The sequence below is a fragment of the Gadus morhua genome, chromosome 4 (genome assembly GCF_902167405.1).
Source record: "Gadus morhua chromosome 4, gadMor3.0, whole genome shotgun sequence".
Taxonomy (NCBI): domain Eukaryota; kingdom Metazoa; phylum Chordata; class Actinopteri; order Gadiformes; family Gadidae; genus Gadus; species Gadus morhua.
The window spans coordinates 5777177-5794686 of NC_044051.1; the positions used below are offsets into that span (position 1 = coordinate 5777177).

General features: G+C 49.4%; 1 protein-coding gene across 10 annotated transcripts in view; it reads right to left on the minus strand.

The window, feature by feature from the left end:
• Positions 1–3124: 3124 nt before the first annotated feature.
• The window catches only part of sbf1 (SET binding factor 1), a 70991-nt gene continuing 56605 nt past the window's right edge, over positions 3125–17510 (minus strand). For 4 of the 10 annotated variants that reach the window (XM_030355258.1, XM_030355264.1, XM_030355261.1 and 1 more), the window contains 14 exons: positions 17100–17195; positions 16176–16250; positions 14998–15170; positions 13999–14178; positions 12682–12783; positions 11641–11826; positions 10260–10386; positions 9771–9901; positions 8953–9189; positions 7987–8094; positions 7498–7691; positions 6811–6898; positions 6251–6382; positions 3125–5489 (listed from right to left, as the gene is read on the minus strand). In XM_030355258.1, coding sequence (XP_030211118.1) covers positions 5391–5489; positions 6251–6382; positions 6811–6898; positions 7498–7691; positions 7987–8094; positions 8953–9189; positions 9771–9901; positions 10260–10386; positions 11641–11826; positions 12682–12783; positions 13999–14178; positions 14998–15170; positions 16176–16250; positions 17100–17195 — 1928 coding nt within the window. In that variant the 3' untranslated portion in view covers positions 3125–5390. The remainder of the gene's footprint in view (positions 5490–6250; positions 6383–6810; positions 6899–7497; positions 7692–7986; positions 8095–8952; positions 9190–9770; positions 9902–10259; positions 10387–11640; positions 11827–12681; positions 12784–13998; positions 14179–14997; positions 15171–16175; positions 16251–17099; positions 17196–17510) is intronic. The other 6 variants (XM_030355259.1, XM_030355257.1, XM_030355266.1 and 3 more) reach the window with 5 other exon arrangements.

A 17510-nucleotide genomic window follows, 5' to 3' on the forward strand; every position in this document is an offset into this window, starting at 1 on the left:
CACCTCCTCGCCCTCTTTCTCCTCTCCCTCCTCTTCCTCTTCTTTCCCCCTCCTCCCCTCTTCGTCTTCTTTCCCCCTCTTCCTCTTCTTTCGCCCTCCTCGCCGTCTTTCTCCTCTTCCTCTTCTTTCGTCTTCCTCTTCTTTCGCCCTCCTCCTCCTCTTCCCCCTCCTCCTCCTCTTCCTCGTGGATAGCACAGGTTAGCGTTTAACAGAACCCAACCGAGGCCTCAACAGGTGGAACCGTTCCCTGGGGCGGATCCGTGTTGCTGTCGAGCTCAAAGGAGGCACTTCTTCACCCTACACTGTACTGTATCGCACAACGTCTGAGTGTTCTCTCACCCCCCTGCCCCCCCCCCCCCCCGCCCAGCCAGGTTTTTAACCAGCGGTTCTTTGGATTCGACTCGTTCTCATCCTCCTCTTCCTCTTGGTCGGTCTGTCAGGTTTTCCGAATGTTTTTATATAAAGTGCTTGAGGGGAGTCCGCAGCGATTGAGGGGATGGTGGTGGGGGAGGGTCTACAGCTAGTTAGTATTACTGTCTCTTTTGCACATGTGCAATAATGTCAATTAGCCATTTTATTTAAAAACAAATTATTATGAAATTCATCTTTATTTTTCTTTGCTATTTTTTTTTTTTTTTTTTTTAATCAATTTGTTGGAGGACAACGTCAATTACGCGGTATTAGTCACGGGCGAAACTAATTTGGATATGATCTCGTGGCGGTTTTTGGAGTACTGAATCTATTTAGTGTTTATTTCTTTTCCGTTCTCCTTTCACTGCATGTTGAACTGGTTTTCTGTTGACCTAGCTAGTGAGCGAAGACCTTCTGATTGTAATGACCTTTTACGTTCTCCTCCCTGTTCCCCATTCCTCCTTTCCCCCTGTTCAAATCAACCAAACATTATCTACCTATATACAAAAAAAATATTATCCACATTTAAAAAGAAAAAAAAAGAAAGTAATTTTACAAGCAATCCTATCGATTTCTGTCTTTGTTGCTTCCGTTTCTTCTTATTATTTGTTTTATTTTGTTTTATTTTTCTCCAAAAAACGAACACATTCACGCGTCGGGCTCGTAAGCGACAAAATGAACCCCCGCACCCGACCCGAACCCCGCAATCTCCCAGAGGAACCGCATCGACACCAGAGACCGTCCCACGTCACCCGAGTCCACTCCCTGGTCTACTTATCATTGTTAAACAAATCTGAAATTAAGTGTCTGGCTAAAACCGTAATTACCCGGAAAAAACAGATGTTTTGTCCATCGGATGCGTGACCCCTCCCGTTTGCAGGGGGACCCCCACACACACACACACACGCGCGCCTCCACGTCCCCGTGTGTCTACCTCGGTGGAGCCGACAGGTGTTGACCGGTACCACGCGTCAGCTTCGCCTTATTATGACGAAAACAGTCGTCCCGGTGTCTCCTCCCTTCCGTGTCACTTGAAAACAATCCAAAAAACGATCGCTGTCTTTTGTGTTTGGTCTCGTAACTTTAACATAAGGTAGGCTATAGTTGTGGGGTGAAAGTTCACAGACCTGAACGTGAATAGTGTCCGGTTGCTCCTGTCCATTCAGCGCTCAGCATAATGTTAACACGCGTCTCCCGCACGAAATAAGTCGACGCCGCCTCTCCAGGTGTGATGCTGAGCGGTGAGGCTGTTCCGGTCCAGTTTCGTCTTCTTCATTTTGCCACAAAACCGAACGGGTTGTGTTTTTATCTGTGTTAAGTAGCAGTGTCATATTGCGGTCCTAGGCGCTCGTTGGACCGATGATTCTGAGCCCGTTTACACCCAGGGTTGTGGTGCTGCTATTAGGATTAGTTCCTCTAAAGTTGAACCCACACCACTGAGTGTGACCTGGTGTCAAGTGTCGTTCGGAGGCCTTCGAAGCTCCTTTCGGAGTACAGGACGGCTGTATGCGGAGTTATCCATACATTTGTATGCTTTCTTTTCGATGCATGGGTTCAGATATGGGCATTTGGGAGGGGGGAGTCTTTGTGGGAGGAAGTCATTGGTGGGGGGTGGGTCCGATGTTGACCAATCATATCCTGGCACAGAAGGTAATGTTTGGAGATGCTGCAAAGCCATAATGGTTTGATCTTTTTTGTGAACATTTTGTTTTAACTACTAATTCAATATATAGAATATTTTTCAAATATGTGTGCAAGGGGGGTCTTTAATGTATGCATATGGTTAACAGGCCTTCGTCTAAAATAAGTAATATATGGTCGAGATTACTATATTTTTACTCGTTCAGTCAACTATTATTGGGACGTTTTAATTAATAAAACTTTTATCAAGTGCAGATCTCATTTGGAAACGTGTAAGAGCCATTTTTGATACCTAAAAAGAATGAACACAAGTAGTGGAAATACTGTCCCCTGGTGGGGACTCGAACCAACACCCTGATTGGCGCTAATGAGCCTTGGAAGTGCGAACAGGTGCAGGCAATTAGCGCTCATAAAGTTATTACTAAATGTTTGACTGTATGGACGCTTGCTTCGTCCCCTTTTTTTTGCAAATTCCTGCTTACTTCAATGTATTTGGGAGCTGTGGTTTGGACGCAACACGCAACTGGACCCGATACGAACCAGGCCAAGCGTCCACTAAGGTAGGCTTAAGGCTTATTGGAAAATTAAGTTAGTTATTTGAGCGCCGTGTCTGCGCTGACTCAATGTGCCTAATTGCACAATTTTTTTGTTGCTAACTTAGCTTCCCATAAACGTTAAAATAATTGTCAACGTGGATTTAAGCCCACCGTTTTATAATGGGATTTTGAAATAGGCCTATATCTTAAGATTGACATCCACCTTTAGACGCTAATATGTATCGCCTCGATAGTAGGCCTGGTAAACTGGACAGGCCATAGTTTCAAACCATAATTTGAAAGATTAATTAATTAACAATTACCAACTTCTAACTACCAACAAATATCTAGCATTCCTGTGCTTCCAAAATGGAGGCAATAATTGCGATGTGACGCCACGATGTACAAGTCCTGTGGCAAATATCATTCGTTTTTTAAAAGGGTTAGCAACATGTATAACTATCATGGCTGGCAGTAAAACGGTCAGATGGAGTCGGTCTATTGTTGATTTCAATCAACAGCTATATCGAATTGGATCAATCAAGACAAAAGTAATTTATTGCACATTATGCATTTTAATTGAACATCTTGACTTTGGATTCTGTCATTTTATTTTTCCACTGAAATGTTTTTAATATACCAATACTTTTGATTGATGGAGGACACTAGCATCACAGTACATGTAACCATGTTAAAAAAACAACACTGCAATATGCGGCGGAGTCTGCGTCACTCTGAATGACGCGGGAGTTCAGAACAACCGGAACCCAAATCACCAGAACGGTCCGCTGAAAGGCAACATGTCGTTTGTTTTTATTGAGACCACCAGCACAGTTAAGATACAAACTACAAGTTGAACCTGCCTTAAAAAAAAAATGATTAAGCCAAGTTTTAGAGACTTTTAACCACTAATACACTATAGGTCCACTCTTAACGAATGGGTCGACATCGAAAATGAAAATGGACAAACGTTGTTAAAAAAAACCGAAAGACGTTGTGGGTTTACTGGTACTTTTTTCCTTTTCTTAAAAAAAAGTAGTAGCATTAGTCACATTAATACAGAAATAAACAAAATGGCACATTGGATTCCTAATTTTCAAAATAAAAGTGGTACTTGCGGAATTCTACTGTAGGACAAAAGTTAAATAAATTACTACCATAACGTTACATACAAATCTGGAGTAGTATATACAAGGGAGTTATTAGACACAAAAAAAATCTACAATTCAAATTTTATATTCAACGAGACAGCAGTAGAACCATATTTTACATAGCAGGTGTGGATGAGGGTGGTGAGCCTGTGTCCCATGTACATGTGTGTGTGTGTGTGTGCGTGATGGTGTCTTCAACTGTTTCCGATAAAAAATAAAAGATCAGTGGCAATATAAAAAAAAAAAATCAAGATTCAAAATAATTTCTCAAAACCGGATAGGACAGGATTTAAAAGACCTCCAAGAGAAAAATAAAACTAGCCGACCTACGCGGACTGAAGCCGAACTGGAGAGCGATCACGATGTTCGGAAGTTGCTGAAGCGTTAACCGTTGATTTTAGCTAGCTCTACGTCGACTGCAACACATTTGCTGTTCAAGGTTATTTTTCGATGACGATTCATCTATTCTAGATAAATAGATTAATGGCAAACGCTCTGAATTCCACTGGCGGTGTTAAAAAAAACGAGTGAATCATAAACTTGCTGAATCATTTGCTGCGTTTGTTCTCCAAGTCGCCCGACCGTCGCCATCGGTTGGAATGAGAATCCGACGCACCTTAAAAAATAAAACTTCGGGCATCGGCGCACAACATGGAAAATTCCCTCCGATAAATTCGACAATTCCACTCTCTGTACAGCGCCCCTTAATCCCTCACATCAGTCTGGAATCGCTCACCTGTAATCGTTGGTCTCAATCAAAATAAAGTTTCCCTGCCCTTGGTCCTTTTCGATAAAAAAGGAATTCCGTGAATGTTAAAAGTGAAATCGTTAATAGTGGTTTTGAACGACGTCGATCCGTGTGGGTGCGTGTGTTCAGTAAACAGTCTGAGATGAGAACCAACGACCATCTCCAACGGGAACACTCCCACTTCGGACCACCGGGGGGCGCTGCGATGGCTTTCACAGTATGGCAGCATGAGTCACCAACGGAGCGGGGAGGAGGAGGATGAAGACGGGGATAAAAAGGTGAATCCTTCATAATCGGTAAGCAAGGCCTCCTATTGGCCCGATCAGCCGTCCGTCAGGCAGTGAGAGGCCGTAGCCGAGGGGGGGTGGGGGGTCAGTTCTGTCACTCAGCGTCTCCCCCGACAGGAAGTATGTCATCCAAACCTCCGGTGGAATGACGGGTTGTTGGGTCGCAGTCCCTAAGGGGTGGAGTTTATAGTAGAGGAGGGCTTGGAGGCTCGTGATTGGTCGCCATGCTTGCACGCGCGCAGCCGTAGGGTCACCCTGGCAACAGCAGAGTGCGAGATGGTTGCCATGCTGCATTTTTCCGTTGTTTGTCGGGCGGCAGGAAGTGGGGGGGGGGCGGGGGATGACGACTTTATTTTATTTTTGTTGATTTCTTTTTTGTTATTTTATATGAAAAAAAAGTTTTAAACACTATGACGTGACATCATTAGTCCGACTCTGGCAAACACTTGAACCCAGCTAAACAAAGGGACAAAAAAGGCCACTCCCCCAAGGGTCCCAGCTGGACCTGGGATTGGCCGGGCCGAGCTGTCCGTCAGGCTGTCCCCCGCGGCATCTCTGAGCGTGCTCCGTTTCGGTCCTTTCTGGTTGGAGGGCGTAAGTCCCGCCCCTTCCTGCCTCAGGCGTCCGACAGACAGCTCTGCACGCTGTCCATCCACAGCTGTGCGTTCAGGCTGTCCTGGGCGCAGAAGTTGTACACGCGTTTGGTCGTCTTGAGCTGGGGGAGAGAGACGAGACGATTGGTCAATCCTCAGAGATATTTTAATATACGCACTATTAAGTAAGAACAGACGATTAGTTTATCCTTACAAAAATATATAAATAGTTAACATAACTAAGTGCTTGGGTTGGACGAACATCCTTACTGTTCCAACAGCGAAATATTGTTTCCCTTTCTTCTGAAATATTTACTTATTGAAACCCCAATGTCTGCAAGGACGCCAACACAGGTAGACTGCAGCCTGGGCGATCCCGCCACAACCCAGGTGTGCTCTGGCCCTGGTTATACCCAGGCTGCCTTGCGCGCGATTTCATTTCGCGCTGCTAGGCAGCATGGATTTCCATGGATCCGATTTTCGCCTGAGATAGGGAACCGATCGCAGAGGGACCGCAAGACGATGACGACGTCTATGCGACGCACCGAAGCTTGTAGCTTACGGACCCAAAACGGCAGCAGACGCGATGTTACCTTTCGATGCAGCATTAGATAGTGTTCCAAGTAGTTTAGTGGTTTTGCCTAGCAGCGTGAAAGGAAATCGCGCGCAAGGCAGCAATGGTATTATACCCAGGCTAAGGTCATCTGGTTAAATTGATACGATTGGCTATGAGCTACGTACAGACTCATATGATAGACACTCGTAGCGCCCAACAGACGGCTCCGGGCAATCGTAAACCACGCCTCAAATACGAGAAAATTATTGTCTCATTGTAGGCTGAGATGAGGTCTGGTATTAGCCAGGCTAGGTGGACCCCACTCACGTCAAAGAAGGCCTTCTCCTCAATGTTCTTGGGCGCCCCCATGGTGGGCGTTCCCGGTATGACGGACTCCACCTCTCCCAGCTCGATCACTCCTTTGCACTCCTTGTCCTGCCGGCTGTCGTAGTAACGCAGCTGGAAGGGAGAGGAGGAGAGAGAGGAATGAGTGGATGAACATGAGCCTTGGGAACAAGACCCGTCTCGCCGGCTCTACTCGCATCACAAACACCGGTAGGAGGTGGACCGACCAATCGCAGGCCTTTATCTAACATGAGGCGGGGTGAAGATGATGGCATTTAGACAACAAAGATGGCTGCCGCTGATGTAGAACGGTCTGTTGATTCTGCTAAGAACGACAGACGACTGCATTTAAATTCTTTGTTGAGAAGAAAACAAAAAAATGAATCATCACTGCGGTCACCCGTTTCGTGGCTGTGATTGGTTCTAGGCCTATCCAATGGCGTCAGGAGGCCTTTTGGCGACGCCCCTGTGGGATCTATAACGAGCCGGAGGGTTCCAGAGTCCTGGTGGTTGGCCAGGCTCGGTAGTCACAGGTGTCTCACCTGGTGCTTGGTCTTGTCCAGGACGAACCAGCGTGGTTTCCATGGTTTCAGCAGCGCACCCCTCTTGAACAGGATGCCCTCAAAGCTCCTGGGGGGGGGGGGGGGGGTCACACACACACACACACGCTGGTCATTCATAAAACTGGGGCACGACATCTTTGGAACCTGAAGGGGGGGGCGGGGGGGGGGGGATCTTCTGTCGGGGTTGCGAGGCGAAAACGTATCTAAAGCATAGCTTCAAATGGTATTTTAATGGTTTTATTTAATCAGAAGGTAAATACATTTTATTAGAACTTAAAAGGATTTCCATTCAGCACGTTGTGTACAGGGTAGCACTCTGAGTAACATATATATTAACCAAAACATTTCCATTCGACAAGCTGTGGTTTGCCTAATGCAGGCTAAACACACTTCAGTAACGTATTTTAACTAAAACACATTTCCATTCAGCACATGAGGGTTTGCTGATTTCAGGGTAAACAAAGTTAAGTAACTCATTTTATCAAAAGCATTTCCGTTCAGCGGGCTTTGCTTTGATGAGTGCAGGTTAAACACACTTCCTGCTGATTTCAGGGTAATCACGCTAGAGTAACTTAACTGAACCCAAACTCATGTCCATTCAGCAGGCTGTGGTCAGCCGAACACAGCTCTAACACACTGAAGCCCCCCCCCCCCTCCCTCCCTCACCGGTTGTCGCTCTCGGTGCTCTGGAACTGGGAGTAGAGGGCGCTGGTGCTGGCGCTGGGCCGGCCGGCGGCCGGGGTGGAGGTGGGGCTGGGCTGGCCGTCCAGACCCACGCCCCCCTCCTGCATCACCACGCCGTGGGACCGCCGCTGGTGCCCCGGGTTGGAGGTCATGAAGAGGGAGCTGGAGAACGAGGGCTGGGGGCGGAAGGACGACCAGGGGGGTTAGACGGACTCATCAGGGACTCGCCGTGTGCTCTCCACCGCGTTTCAACCAGCGGCCACTAGGGGTCAGTGTCTGATTAGATTATAATATAAAGAAAATTTAACCATCTGCCCAAAATCTTTATTTCCCCTGGGAAAATCTGCCGATACACAGCCATGGTAGACATCACCACGTTAGATATTAGGTAATCAACTTTAATTGTCTTTGAAGACCCGCCCTACACGAGTCCGTGTGGTGCGTCAGGAGCTAGCGGCCCCGCGGCGCTACCTTGCTCTCCAGCTTGGCCTCGCCCCTCTGCGCGTTCTTCATCTTGTCCCAGGTGTCCTTCCACTTCTCCGACGTCTGGCCCAGCTCCGCCTCAAGGCTCTGGAGGTCCTGTGAGGCGCAGACAGACACACGTTAGGTTTCTGAGGCTATCCTGTCGCTGCTACGAGCTAATGCTACAATGCTCTGGTTAGTTAGGCTAAACTAGGTTATGACTTTTATGTTGTGGTTTGATGCTAACCTGTAGCCTGCTTAGTGCTAATATGTGTGTGGCAAAATTGTGCTAACCTGTAACAGCTGCAAGCTTATTCTAGGATTCCGCCCTGCAGCTGTTAGGTGGTAATGCTAGGATGCTGGCCTGTAGCGGCTCAGTTCTAATGCTAGGACGCTAACGGCTAGGTTCCAATGCTAGGACGCTAACCGGTAGCCTCTGGGGTCAAAATGATAGGATGTGAACCGCTAGTCTCCAAGTTCTAATGCTAGGACGCTAACCGGTAGCCGCTAGGTTCTAATGCTAGGACGCTAACCGGTAGCCGCTAGGTTCTAATGCTAGGACGCTAACCGGTAGCCGCTAGGGTCCAATGCTAGGACGCTAACCGGAAGCAGCTAGATTCTAATGCTAGGACGCTAACCGGTAGCCGCTAGGTTCCAATACTAGGACGCTAACCGGTAGCCGCTAGGTTCTAATGCTAGGACGCTAACCGGTAGCCGCTAGGTTCTAATGCTAGGACGCTAACCGGTAGCCGCTAGGTTCTAATGCTAGGACGCTAACCGGTAGCCGCTAGGGTCCAATGCTAGGACGCTAACCGGAAGCAGCTAGATTCTAATGCTAGGACGCTAACCGGTAGCCGCTAGGTTCCAATACTAGGACGCTAACCGGTAGCCGCTAGGTTCCAATGCTAGGACGCTAACCGGTAGCCGCTAGGGTCCAATGCCAGGATGCTAACGGCTGGGTGCCAGGCTGCTCACCTGCAGCAGCTTGGTGATGGCGTCGGGCAGCAGCTTGCTGCGGCTGTGGTAGCAGGGCCAGACGATCTGGCGCTGGGACGTGGGCCCGCTGCTGTCCGCCGCCGCCGGCTCCTCGGCCGGCCGCTCCGGTCGGCTCCGCCCCAGCTCCCAGTCGAAGGAGGGCCCCTCCGAGAGGGTCTCCTCCGTGTAGAAGTCCCACAGCTTCATGTTGGAGATGTGGCTGTAGGGCCGGAGTACCTGGGAGGCAGAGGGGGGACGGGGGGTTATTAGAGGGCTAGGACTAAGGACCAGCTCTGTGTGTGTGGGGGTGATGGGGTGAGTGAGTGTGAGGGTGATTGAGTGAGTGTGAGGGTGATTGAGTGAGTGTGAGGGTGATTGAGTGAGTGTGAGGGTGATTGAGTGAGTGTGAGGGTGATTGAGTGAGGGTGATTGAATGAGTGAGTGTGAGGGTGATTGAATGAGTGAGTGTGAGGGTGATTGAGTGAGTGTGAGGGTGATTGAGTGAGTGTGAGGGTGATTGAATGAGTGTGAGGGTGATTGAATGAGTGAGTGTGAGGGTGATTGAGTGAGTGAGTGTGAGGGTGATTGAGTGAGTGAAAGTGAGGGTGATTGAGTGAGTGTGAGGTGATTGAATGAGTGAGTGTGAGGGTGATTGAGTGAGTGTGAGGGTGTGTGTGTGAGGGTGATTGAGTGAGGGTGATTGAGTGAGTGTGTGAGATGGTGTGAGTAGGTAAATGAGTGAGTTCGAGGGTGAATGAGTGAGTGTGAGGGTGATTGAGTGAGTGAGATGGTGAGTGTGTAAGTGCGTTCCCCCTTACCTCCTCATCCTCGGGGGAGAACATGTAGTTGTAGAAGACGGGGGTCTTCTTGTTGAGCCGGTCGATGTAGTCCCACACGGACTTACACACCTGGGGGGCCTTCCTCTCCCCCTTCTCCTCATACAGCACCCCTACACACACACAGAGACAGGCAGGCAGACAGAGAGACAGACAGAGAGACAGACGGACAGACAGACAGACAGACAGGCAGGCAGACAGACAGACAGGCAGACTTTACTTATTTGGTCATTTCCTCACTATCATTTTGTGTTGATTGGCTGCACTGGCTGTCACTCACCACTAGTGCCAAATATAAAACAGATTCAGTGACCCAAAAGCAGATTTCGGTTTGTTTACACCAAAGATAGATTTAAAATGGCAATTAACTAGACCTCTGAACGGACATGAGGTCGGTGCGCATTGGGAATGCCACGTGGTCGGCAGAACTCCCAGGATGCACCTGGGCGTGGTTGAGGGGAGGGGACCGACCTAGTTCGATGCGTTCGTAGTCCGAGTCGAGCAGGAAGGTCCTGAAGCGGTTGGAGACGTAGTGGTAGGCGAGGAACTTCAGGTAGTACTGGCTGAACTCAAACTCCATGGGGAACTGCAGGTGGATCTGAGGGGGGAAAGAGAGGCTATTATACAAGGCAACTTTATTTATACAGCACTTTTCATACACGAGGCAGACTCAAAGTGCTTCATATTGAAACAGTCATGCAATGAAATAAAATGATAACAATTAAATAGATACGATTTAGCAGAAAGCAAGATCTATAGAAACATTATTAGATTTTTGAACTGCTAATTATTAACAAATTATTATTGTATTATAAGAAAAGTTATAATATGACATGGATTGAGTATGTCTGGATGAATACATCATCAACAAAGTACGATTTGTGTCTCTGCAGGGTAAAAACACTTAAGTAACTTATACAACTACAAGACATTTCCATTCAGCAGTCTGTGGTTTACCACTGGTTTTGTTGATTTTTATAAAAAAAAAAGCGCAAAAAATCCAACTTGTTGATTGGGCTGTCACTCACTAGTGAGTAACAAATATTAAGCAAATTCAGTCACCCAACAGCAGACTTAAGATTTAAGCACATTCAAATAGTTACACAATAGGATGATAGGATTGAAAATCGATGCATCTGACGCTACCCAGCGAATGAATGAATGACTGTCAGACAAGAGCCCTGGGCCCCGGGTTAAGACAGTAGGCAGTACCTATGGTTCCACTCTTCCTGCCAAACTCATTTGTGCCATCTAGGTTAACGTTTGACAGCGAGAGATAGATGGAGAGAGAGGAAGCAGCTTGAACTCAGCCCCATCCATCCCATAATAAGTGGACAGTGCAAAGAGTGTGTTGCTGCCACTGCACACCCTAAAGACATCCGTCTCTATCGGAGGGTCGTGACATCACTTCCTGGACCCGAAGCAATCCACGTCAGTAGGATTTACAAACAGGAAGTGAGGTCAAGGGGCACTGAGAGACATTCTCTAGACCGGTGAAGCGTGTTGACAAAGGTGCACGGCGCATGTCAGAAATACACACGCACACACACACACACACACACACACGTATGTACGTTTGTAAGTGTATTTACCTTTCACCATTTCTATCATTAAAGAAATTTGTCTGGCAAAGACTTTGAGGAGCGGGCATAGCCCCCCGTTTGGGCGTGGCCGACCCTGCAGCCGGGACCCTATTGCGCACTTGCCCTATTGCACACCTCCCCAGTAGCCCCCCCCCCCCCCCCCCCATGTGGGCGTTGCCTCCCCTGTGGGAGTGGTCTCCCCTGAGAGCATGACCTCCCCAGTAGACCCGCCCCCCCCAAGGTGGGCGTGGCCCCCCCTGCGGTCCTACCTGGTGCACGCAGTCGAGGAACTGCAGGAAGACGGGGGTGAAGCCGCTGCTCTGGGAGGCCAGCGTCTGGGCCCCCCGGTGGCTGAAGCGGTGGCCGAACGACAGCCACTCCTTCTCCACCAGGAGCCGGAAGCCGTCGAAGGTGCGGTAGTACGGGTCCGACAGCAGCTGCACCAGGGACACCACCTGGGGACGGGGGGGACGGGGGGGGGGGACGTCTCGTTACAGACTGGACCATGCTGTCTCGGGCCGCCACCAGATTCTATCAGCTGACAGCGGCTAATGACAAACCCACACCTTCTTTTACTTTATTCGATTAAACAACTCAATTTTATATTAATGTGCGTGTGTATATGTATGTGTGTGTGCGTGTATATGTGTGTGTGTGCGTGTATATGCAGGGGGTAATCTAAACCCGGAAAGAGGGGCGCTGCGCCTCCTTGTTTCAACCCAGCGCCTCCTTGTCGAAAATTTTAAATTACTTAAAATCTCCCGGAATGGAGAGCGAGCGAGCAAGACCGCGCACAGGAGACAGACGTGCTCCTAACCGCGTTCGCATCTGTGTAGCGAGCGCGCAGCACAACAGAGAGGGATCTAGAAACTGTGCATGAGGCAGTGTGCACGTGAGCCTCAGGCGCCTCCTGATTGGCCTGGATCGGTAAGTCAACCAATCAGTTTACAGTGTAGGCGGGCTTTTATCTCTTCTCCCGAACCAAATTTATCAGTTCAGTGAATCTGAGAGTGTCTGAGAAGAAAGAAAATATAGCGTTTGGTGACTTAGTTTACAGTGTTTTTAAAATGTCGTGCCGCGGCGGGAAGAAAAGCAAAGAATTGTCTTGGGCAAAAGAAGATCACGTAGTTTTACTGTCAGGAACCTAAGAGAGATGGCGGAAGCGAGATCGGCTCCATTGAAGGAGCGATCGTGGGCGAGGGATCCAGGGCGTTACTGGAAGACTCAACCGCGCCCCCTTGTGAATTTTTTCTAGAAAAACCCCTGATATGTGTGTGCGCGCGTGCGTGCGTGTGTGCGTGTGGCCTCACCTGTGTGGTGACATCCCAGCCGTCCTCCAGGCTCACCATCACTGAGGAGCCTTTATCCAGCAGCTCCACCACCAGGACGGACACCTGCAGCACCTTGTTGAGCTGGACACACACACACACATCCAGAGACACACACACATCCAGAGACACACACACACACGTCAAGAAAGAGACCAACACACACACACACATCCAGAGACACACACATCCAGACACACACACACATCCAGAGTGACACCACACAACCAGAGAGAGACGCACACATATCCAGAGATAGAGACACACACACACACATCCAGAGAGACACCACACACACACACATATCCAGAGATAGAGAGACACACACACATCAAGAAAGAGACACACACACATCCAGAGACACCACACACAACCAGAGAGAGACGCACATACACATCCATAGAGACACACACACACACACAGGCATCTTAAGTCTTGAGATCGAGATAACATTTGCAAACACAAACATGTTTACAGGATACAAATACCTACGCACAAGCTAACACACCAGGCTTATCTTCATAATCACAAACAAATCATGAATCACCATCCATCACACTTACACACACACACACCGCTTTCTTGAACACACATCTTGCGTCACAAAATGTGCGACCACAACTATTCCATACAAAAACATGTATCCATAAAACAAGAAGTCCTATAGGCGAACACACTGTGCTCAACAAAAAATCACAAATAAATCAGCATCAAGTCACAGACACACACAAACTGAATCTAGTGGACGCACACACACACACACACACAAACTTATAGCCAAAAGGATCCTCCATAACTGCACGCACACACAAATAAAAAAAAACAATGTACACACATTATTCCTCTCAGACACAAACACACTCCATCTCACACACACACACACACACACACTAGTATCTTATATACAAAAACACACTATCCCTCTCAAACACACACACAAACAAAAAAGAATACACACACAAATTATCATGCGCTCACACCATCATCACCTACCATCATCATGCAAACACCCACACACACACACACACACACAAACAACATCCCTCGCTCTCTCACACACACAAACAAAAACAAATACACACACACACTTTGTCCATCTTCATCATCATCATACACACAACAAACCTCATTGCACACACACACACACACACCTCATCACACACACAAACCTCATTACACACACACACACACACACACACACAAACACACACACACCCCACCTCACACACACACCCAACCTCATCTCACACATTCAAACACACACACACACACTCACACACACACGGGGTGGTCACCCACCAGGCTCATCCACTCCGAGTCCTGCAGGCAGTGGTGGAAGCTGAGGGCGGCGTCGGCGCTGACGGAGCTGGGCACACATGCCTTCATCAGCTTCTTGAAGCTGTTCTTCACCTGCCGCACATCACACACCTCGCTGGGGATCACCTCCCACTGCTGCAGCGGGTCCTGCTTCACCCCCTGCTGGGACACACACACACACACACACACAGAAAAACACAGACACAGACGCACACAGACAGACAGTGGGTCAGTCACTGTGGAAACTCCCAAGATGAGCAAGAGCCGGGATTAGTGAGGGTAATCTTAAGGTTTATAGGGCAATCAATCGCCGTCAAATTTTGTTGGGGTGATTATACGGGTGATGAAGGAAAAGAGTTCTCTGCATTAGTTTAAACCTTTCAATGTCTAACTGTCCCTAGCCGTTGACTCCATTGAGAGACATCACAACTACAGCGTTTCTCAAGATTAAAACACGCCTACTCTTAGAGTCCGTCCACCCGGGGAAACTTCCTCCAAACATTAATTTGTTCCGGTCCCTTGGGCCTTGGCATCTTTCGTCCATCGTCTTTCCCTTCCTGACCCGGTGTCTTAGCGGAACATCATTCATATAACGTTTGACACAAGGCCCGGGGCCTACAGATATAAAACCAGACTCCCTGGCTCACACTGAAGTGTTTCTAACGAGCACCATCTAATTAAATTGAACTCAAACAGCTCATTAGTGCTACCCACACGGGCGTGTCCTGGGCTGTAGCTCCGCCCAGAACAAGGCGGTCCTTAACAGAAGCTCCGCCCAGAACACGGGCGTGTCCTAGACGGAGGCTCCGCCCAGAACACGGGCGTGTCCTAGACGGAGGCTCCGCCCAGAACACGGGCGTTTTCTGGGCGGAGCCTCCAGCCCAGAACATGGGCGTGCCCTAAACGGAGGCTCCGCCCAGAACAAGGGTGTGTCCGCTCGGCCCAGAACGGGGGCGTGTCCTCGGCTGTAGCTCCGCCCACCTTGAGTGGTCCCTTGTCCCCGATGATGTAGAGGTAGGCGCGGGGCTGGCGCAGGAACAGGGCGTCGCCGGCGGCGCCGTTGAGGTGCGGCGACTCCTTGCCCGCCAGCCGGTTCCCCACGTCGGCGTTGTAGGCGCTCAGACGGCCGCTGCCACGGATGCTGCCCCACTTGCCTGGGGAGGGGAGCGCACGCACACACACACACACACACACACACACACACACACACACACACACACACGAGTGCAAAACACACACAAACGCACACACACAGGAGTGCAAAACACACACACACACACATGCATATGGAAAACCCACACACACATGCACGCACACACATACCCAGGCAAAACACGCATGTGCAAATCCCAAACATGCACGCACACAGACAAACAGACACACAAACACAGGAATTAATACACTTATGTACAATTCACAGGACAGCAAGAGAACGGAATTGGCACAGAATGTGCGACACACACAAACAGGTATATTCCGTCGCACAAACCAACGGACACTGACACACACAAAATCTTGGAGCGTAATCAGGGCAAACCAAAGCAGAGATCCTGTATCATCCTCCATCACATCACAAACGATGCTTGACCTCACGGTGGCACTACAACAGTCAGTTAGCACGGTGTAGCATTAGCCGTTAGCCACCGCAGCCATGCTAGTAGACAGCGGACGCACAACATCACCTTGATTGGCAGAGCGCTACAGCTAGTGCGCCCGGGGCACCTACGTGGTTACCAAGGAAACAGAAGTGACTAGTCTACAAACACAGTGATCCCAGGTGACCGGTCATCCGTCGCCATGGATACAGAAAGCAGTCCTCAAACACAGAACGCACAGGGACAGCCTGCGAAACACAGAGGTGGTGGTGGTGGTGGTGGTGGGGGAGGGGGGGGGGGGGGGGGGGGGAGAGAGGAGGAAGGACCGCTATCATGCAGACGGCCCGGACGAAACCCTCCAATCAGAGAGAGGCAATCCAATCACATGACAGATAGTTAGTCCAAAGAGAGAGAGACACGCAGCAGACAATGACGTCACAGGGAGGAAACAGTCGACCACCGACAGGAAGGCGACAGCTGTTTGAAAGATCTTGATTGGTTAGATTAGAGCGTCGAGAGGGAGGGGGGGGGGGGGAGGGGGAGGGGGGGCGTGGCCTACTGTACCTCGAGGAGAGCTCCTGGACTTGACTGACATTTTGGGCTGAGAAAGGGAGATGACCCTCGCCCTTTGACCCAGAGCTGAGGTCAAACGACACAGAGAGGGGTGTTAAGCTAACAGCTACTGGTGAAGTGTGGGTGGGTCTCACACTACCATCCCTCGCTCACACACACACACACACCCACTCACACACACACACTGGTTAACCCCAACCAATTCGTTTTTGTCACGGACAAATTTAAAGGAGGGTGTTTGACTTATTTTTGACCCCGTTTCTTTTTTTATCAAGTCTTTTTTTATCAAATACAGTTAAACTTTTTTCTTTTGACTCTCCAGGGCTCAGACAAACACCAGTAGAATTAAACCGTTTTGGGAGCCCATGGCAGCCTGTGATTGGTTGGTTTACATTTCATCTTAAGGACGATTGGTTGACTCCGGTTGGGACATCACAACCAGTCCTTCGTTTGCGGGGGGGGAAATATTTAGCATCCGTTGTTCGACTTGAGATGAATCGAACAACATCCCAGGCTGAACGAGCCGAAGCAACAAACGAGGGTCAAACATGTTCTCAAAGACACCCCCTCTTTAAAACTTTGCCCGGCTTTAGAGTCGGTCTGGATCGCCCTGGCCCTGAGCAGCCCCCCAGACCTCAACCTCCCCCCCCAAACACCACCCCAGAACCAGGGAGCTGCGGTAGACCGGGGGTCCGACCCCAATCACACCGACCTCCGTACACACACACACACACACACACACACACACACACACACACACACACACACACACACACACACACACACACACACACACACACACACACACACACACACACACACACACGGGTCACACACAGGGGACGGCTGCCTGGTTGGGAGTGGGTGGTGGGGTGGGGGTGGAGGTGGGTGGAGGGGGGGGATCGACGAGCTCACCTCCTCGACTGAAGGTGCCGGGCAGCTCCTCCTTGGACCCCATCACCTGCTTCATCAGAGCTCCGATCTTAGGCTGACGGAGCTTGTCTGAGGAGTCTGTCGGGGGGTGGAGGAGAGGGGGGAGAGGGTGAGTGGTCTGGGAGGGTGGAGGCTAGAGGAGGCTCAGTACAAGGAGAGAGGTGGGGGCGTAGCATTGCAGTGTGATGGATATGTTTTATTTGTTGTGCACAGGTCGTGTTGGGTTTCTCATCAGGGATTGTTATTTGCTGTACTCGCAAATTCACCTTTTCTCTGGATGAAAATGTTCAACATTTATTGCGTCGTCAGATTGCATCGAGTGCAGAGACTGCCGCTTTGTCAATTGGACGAACCCTTGTTTCATTTATTTTTAATTAAATCAATTCTTCCGTC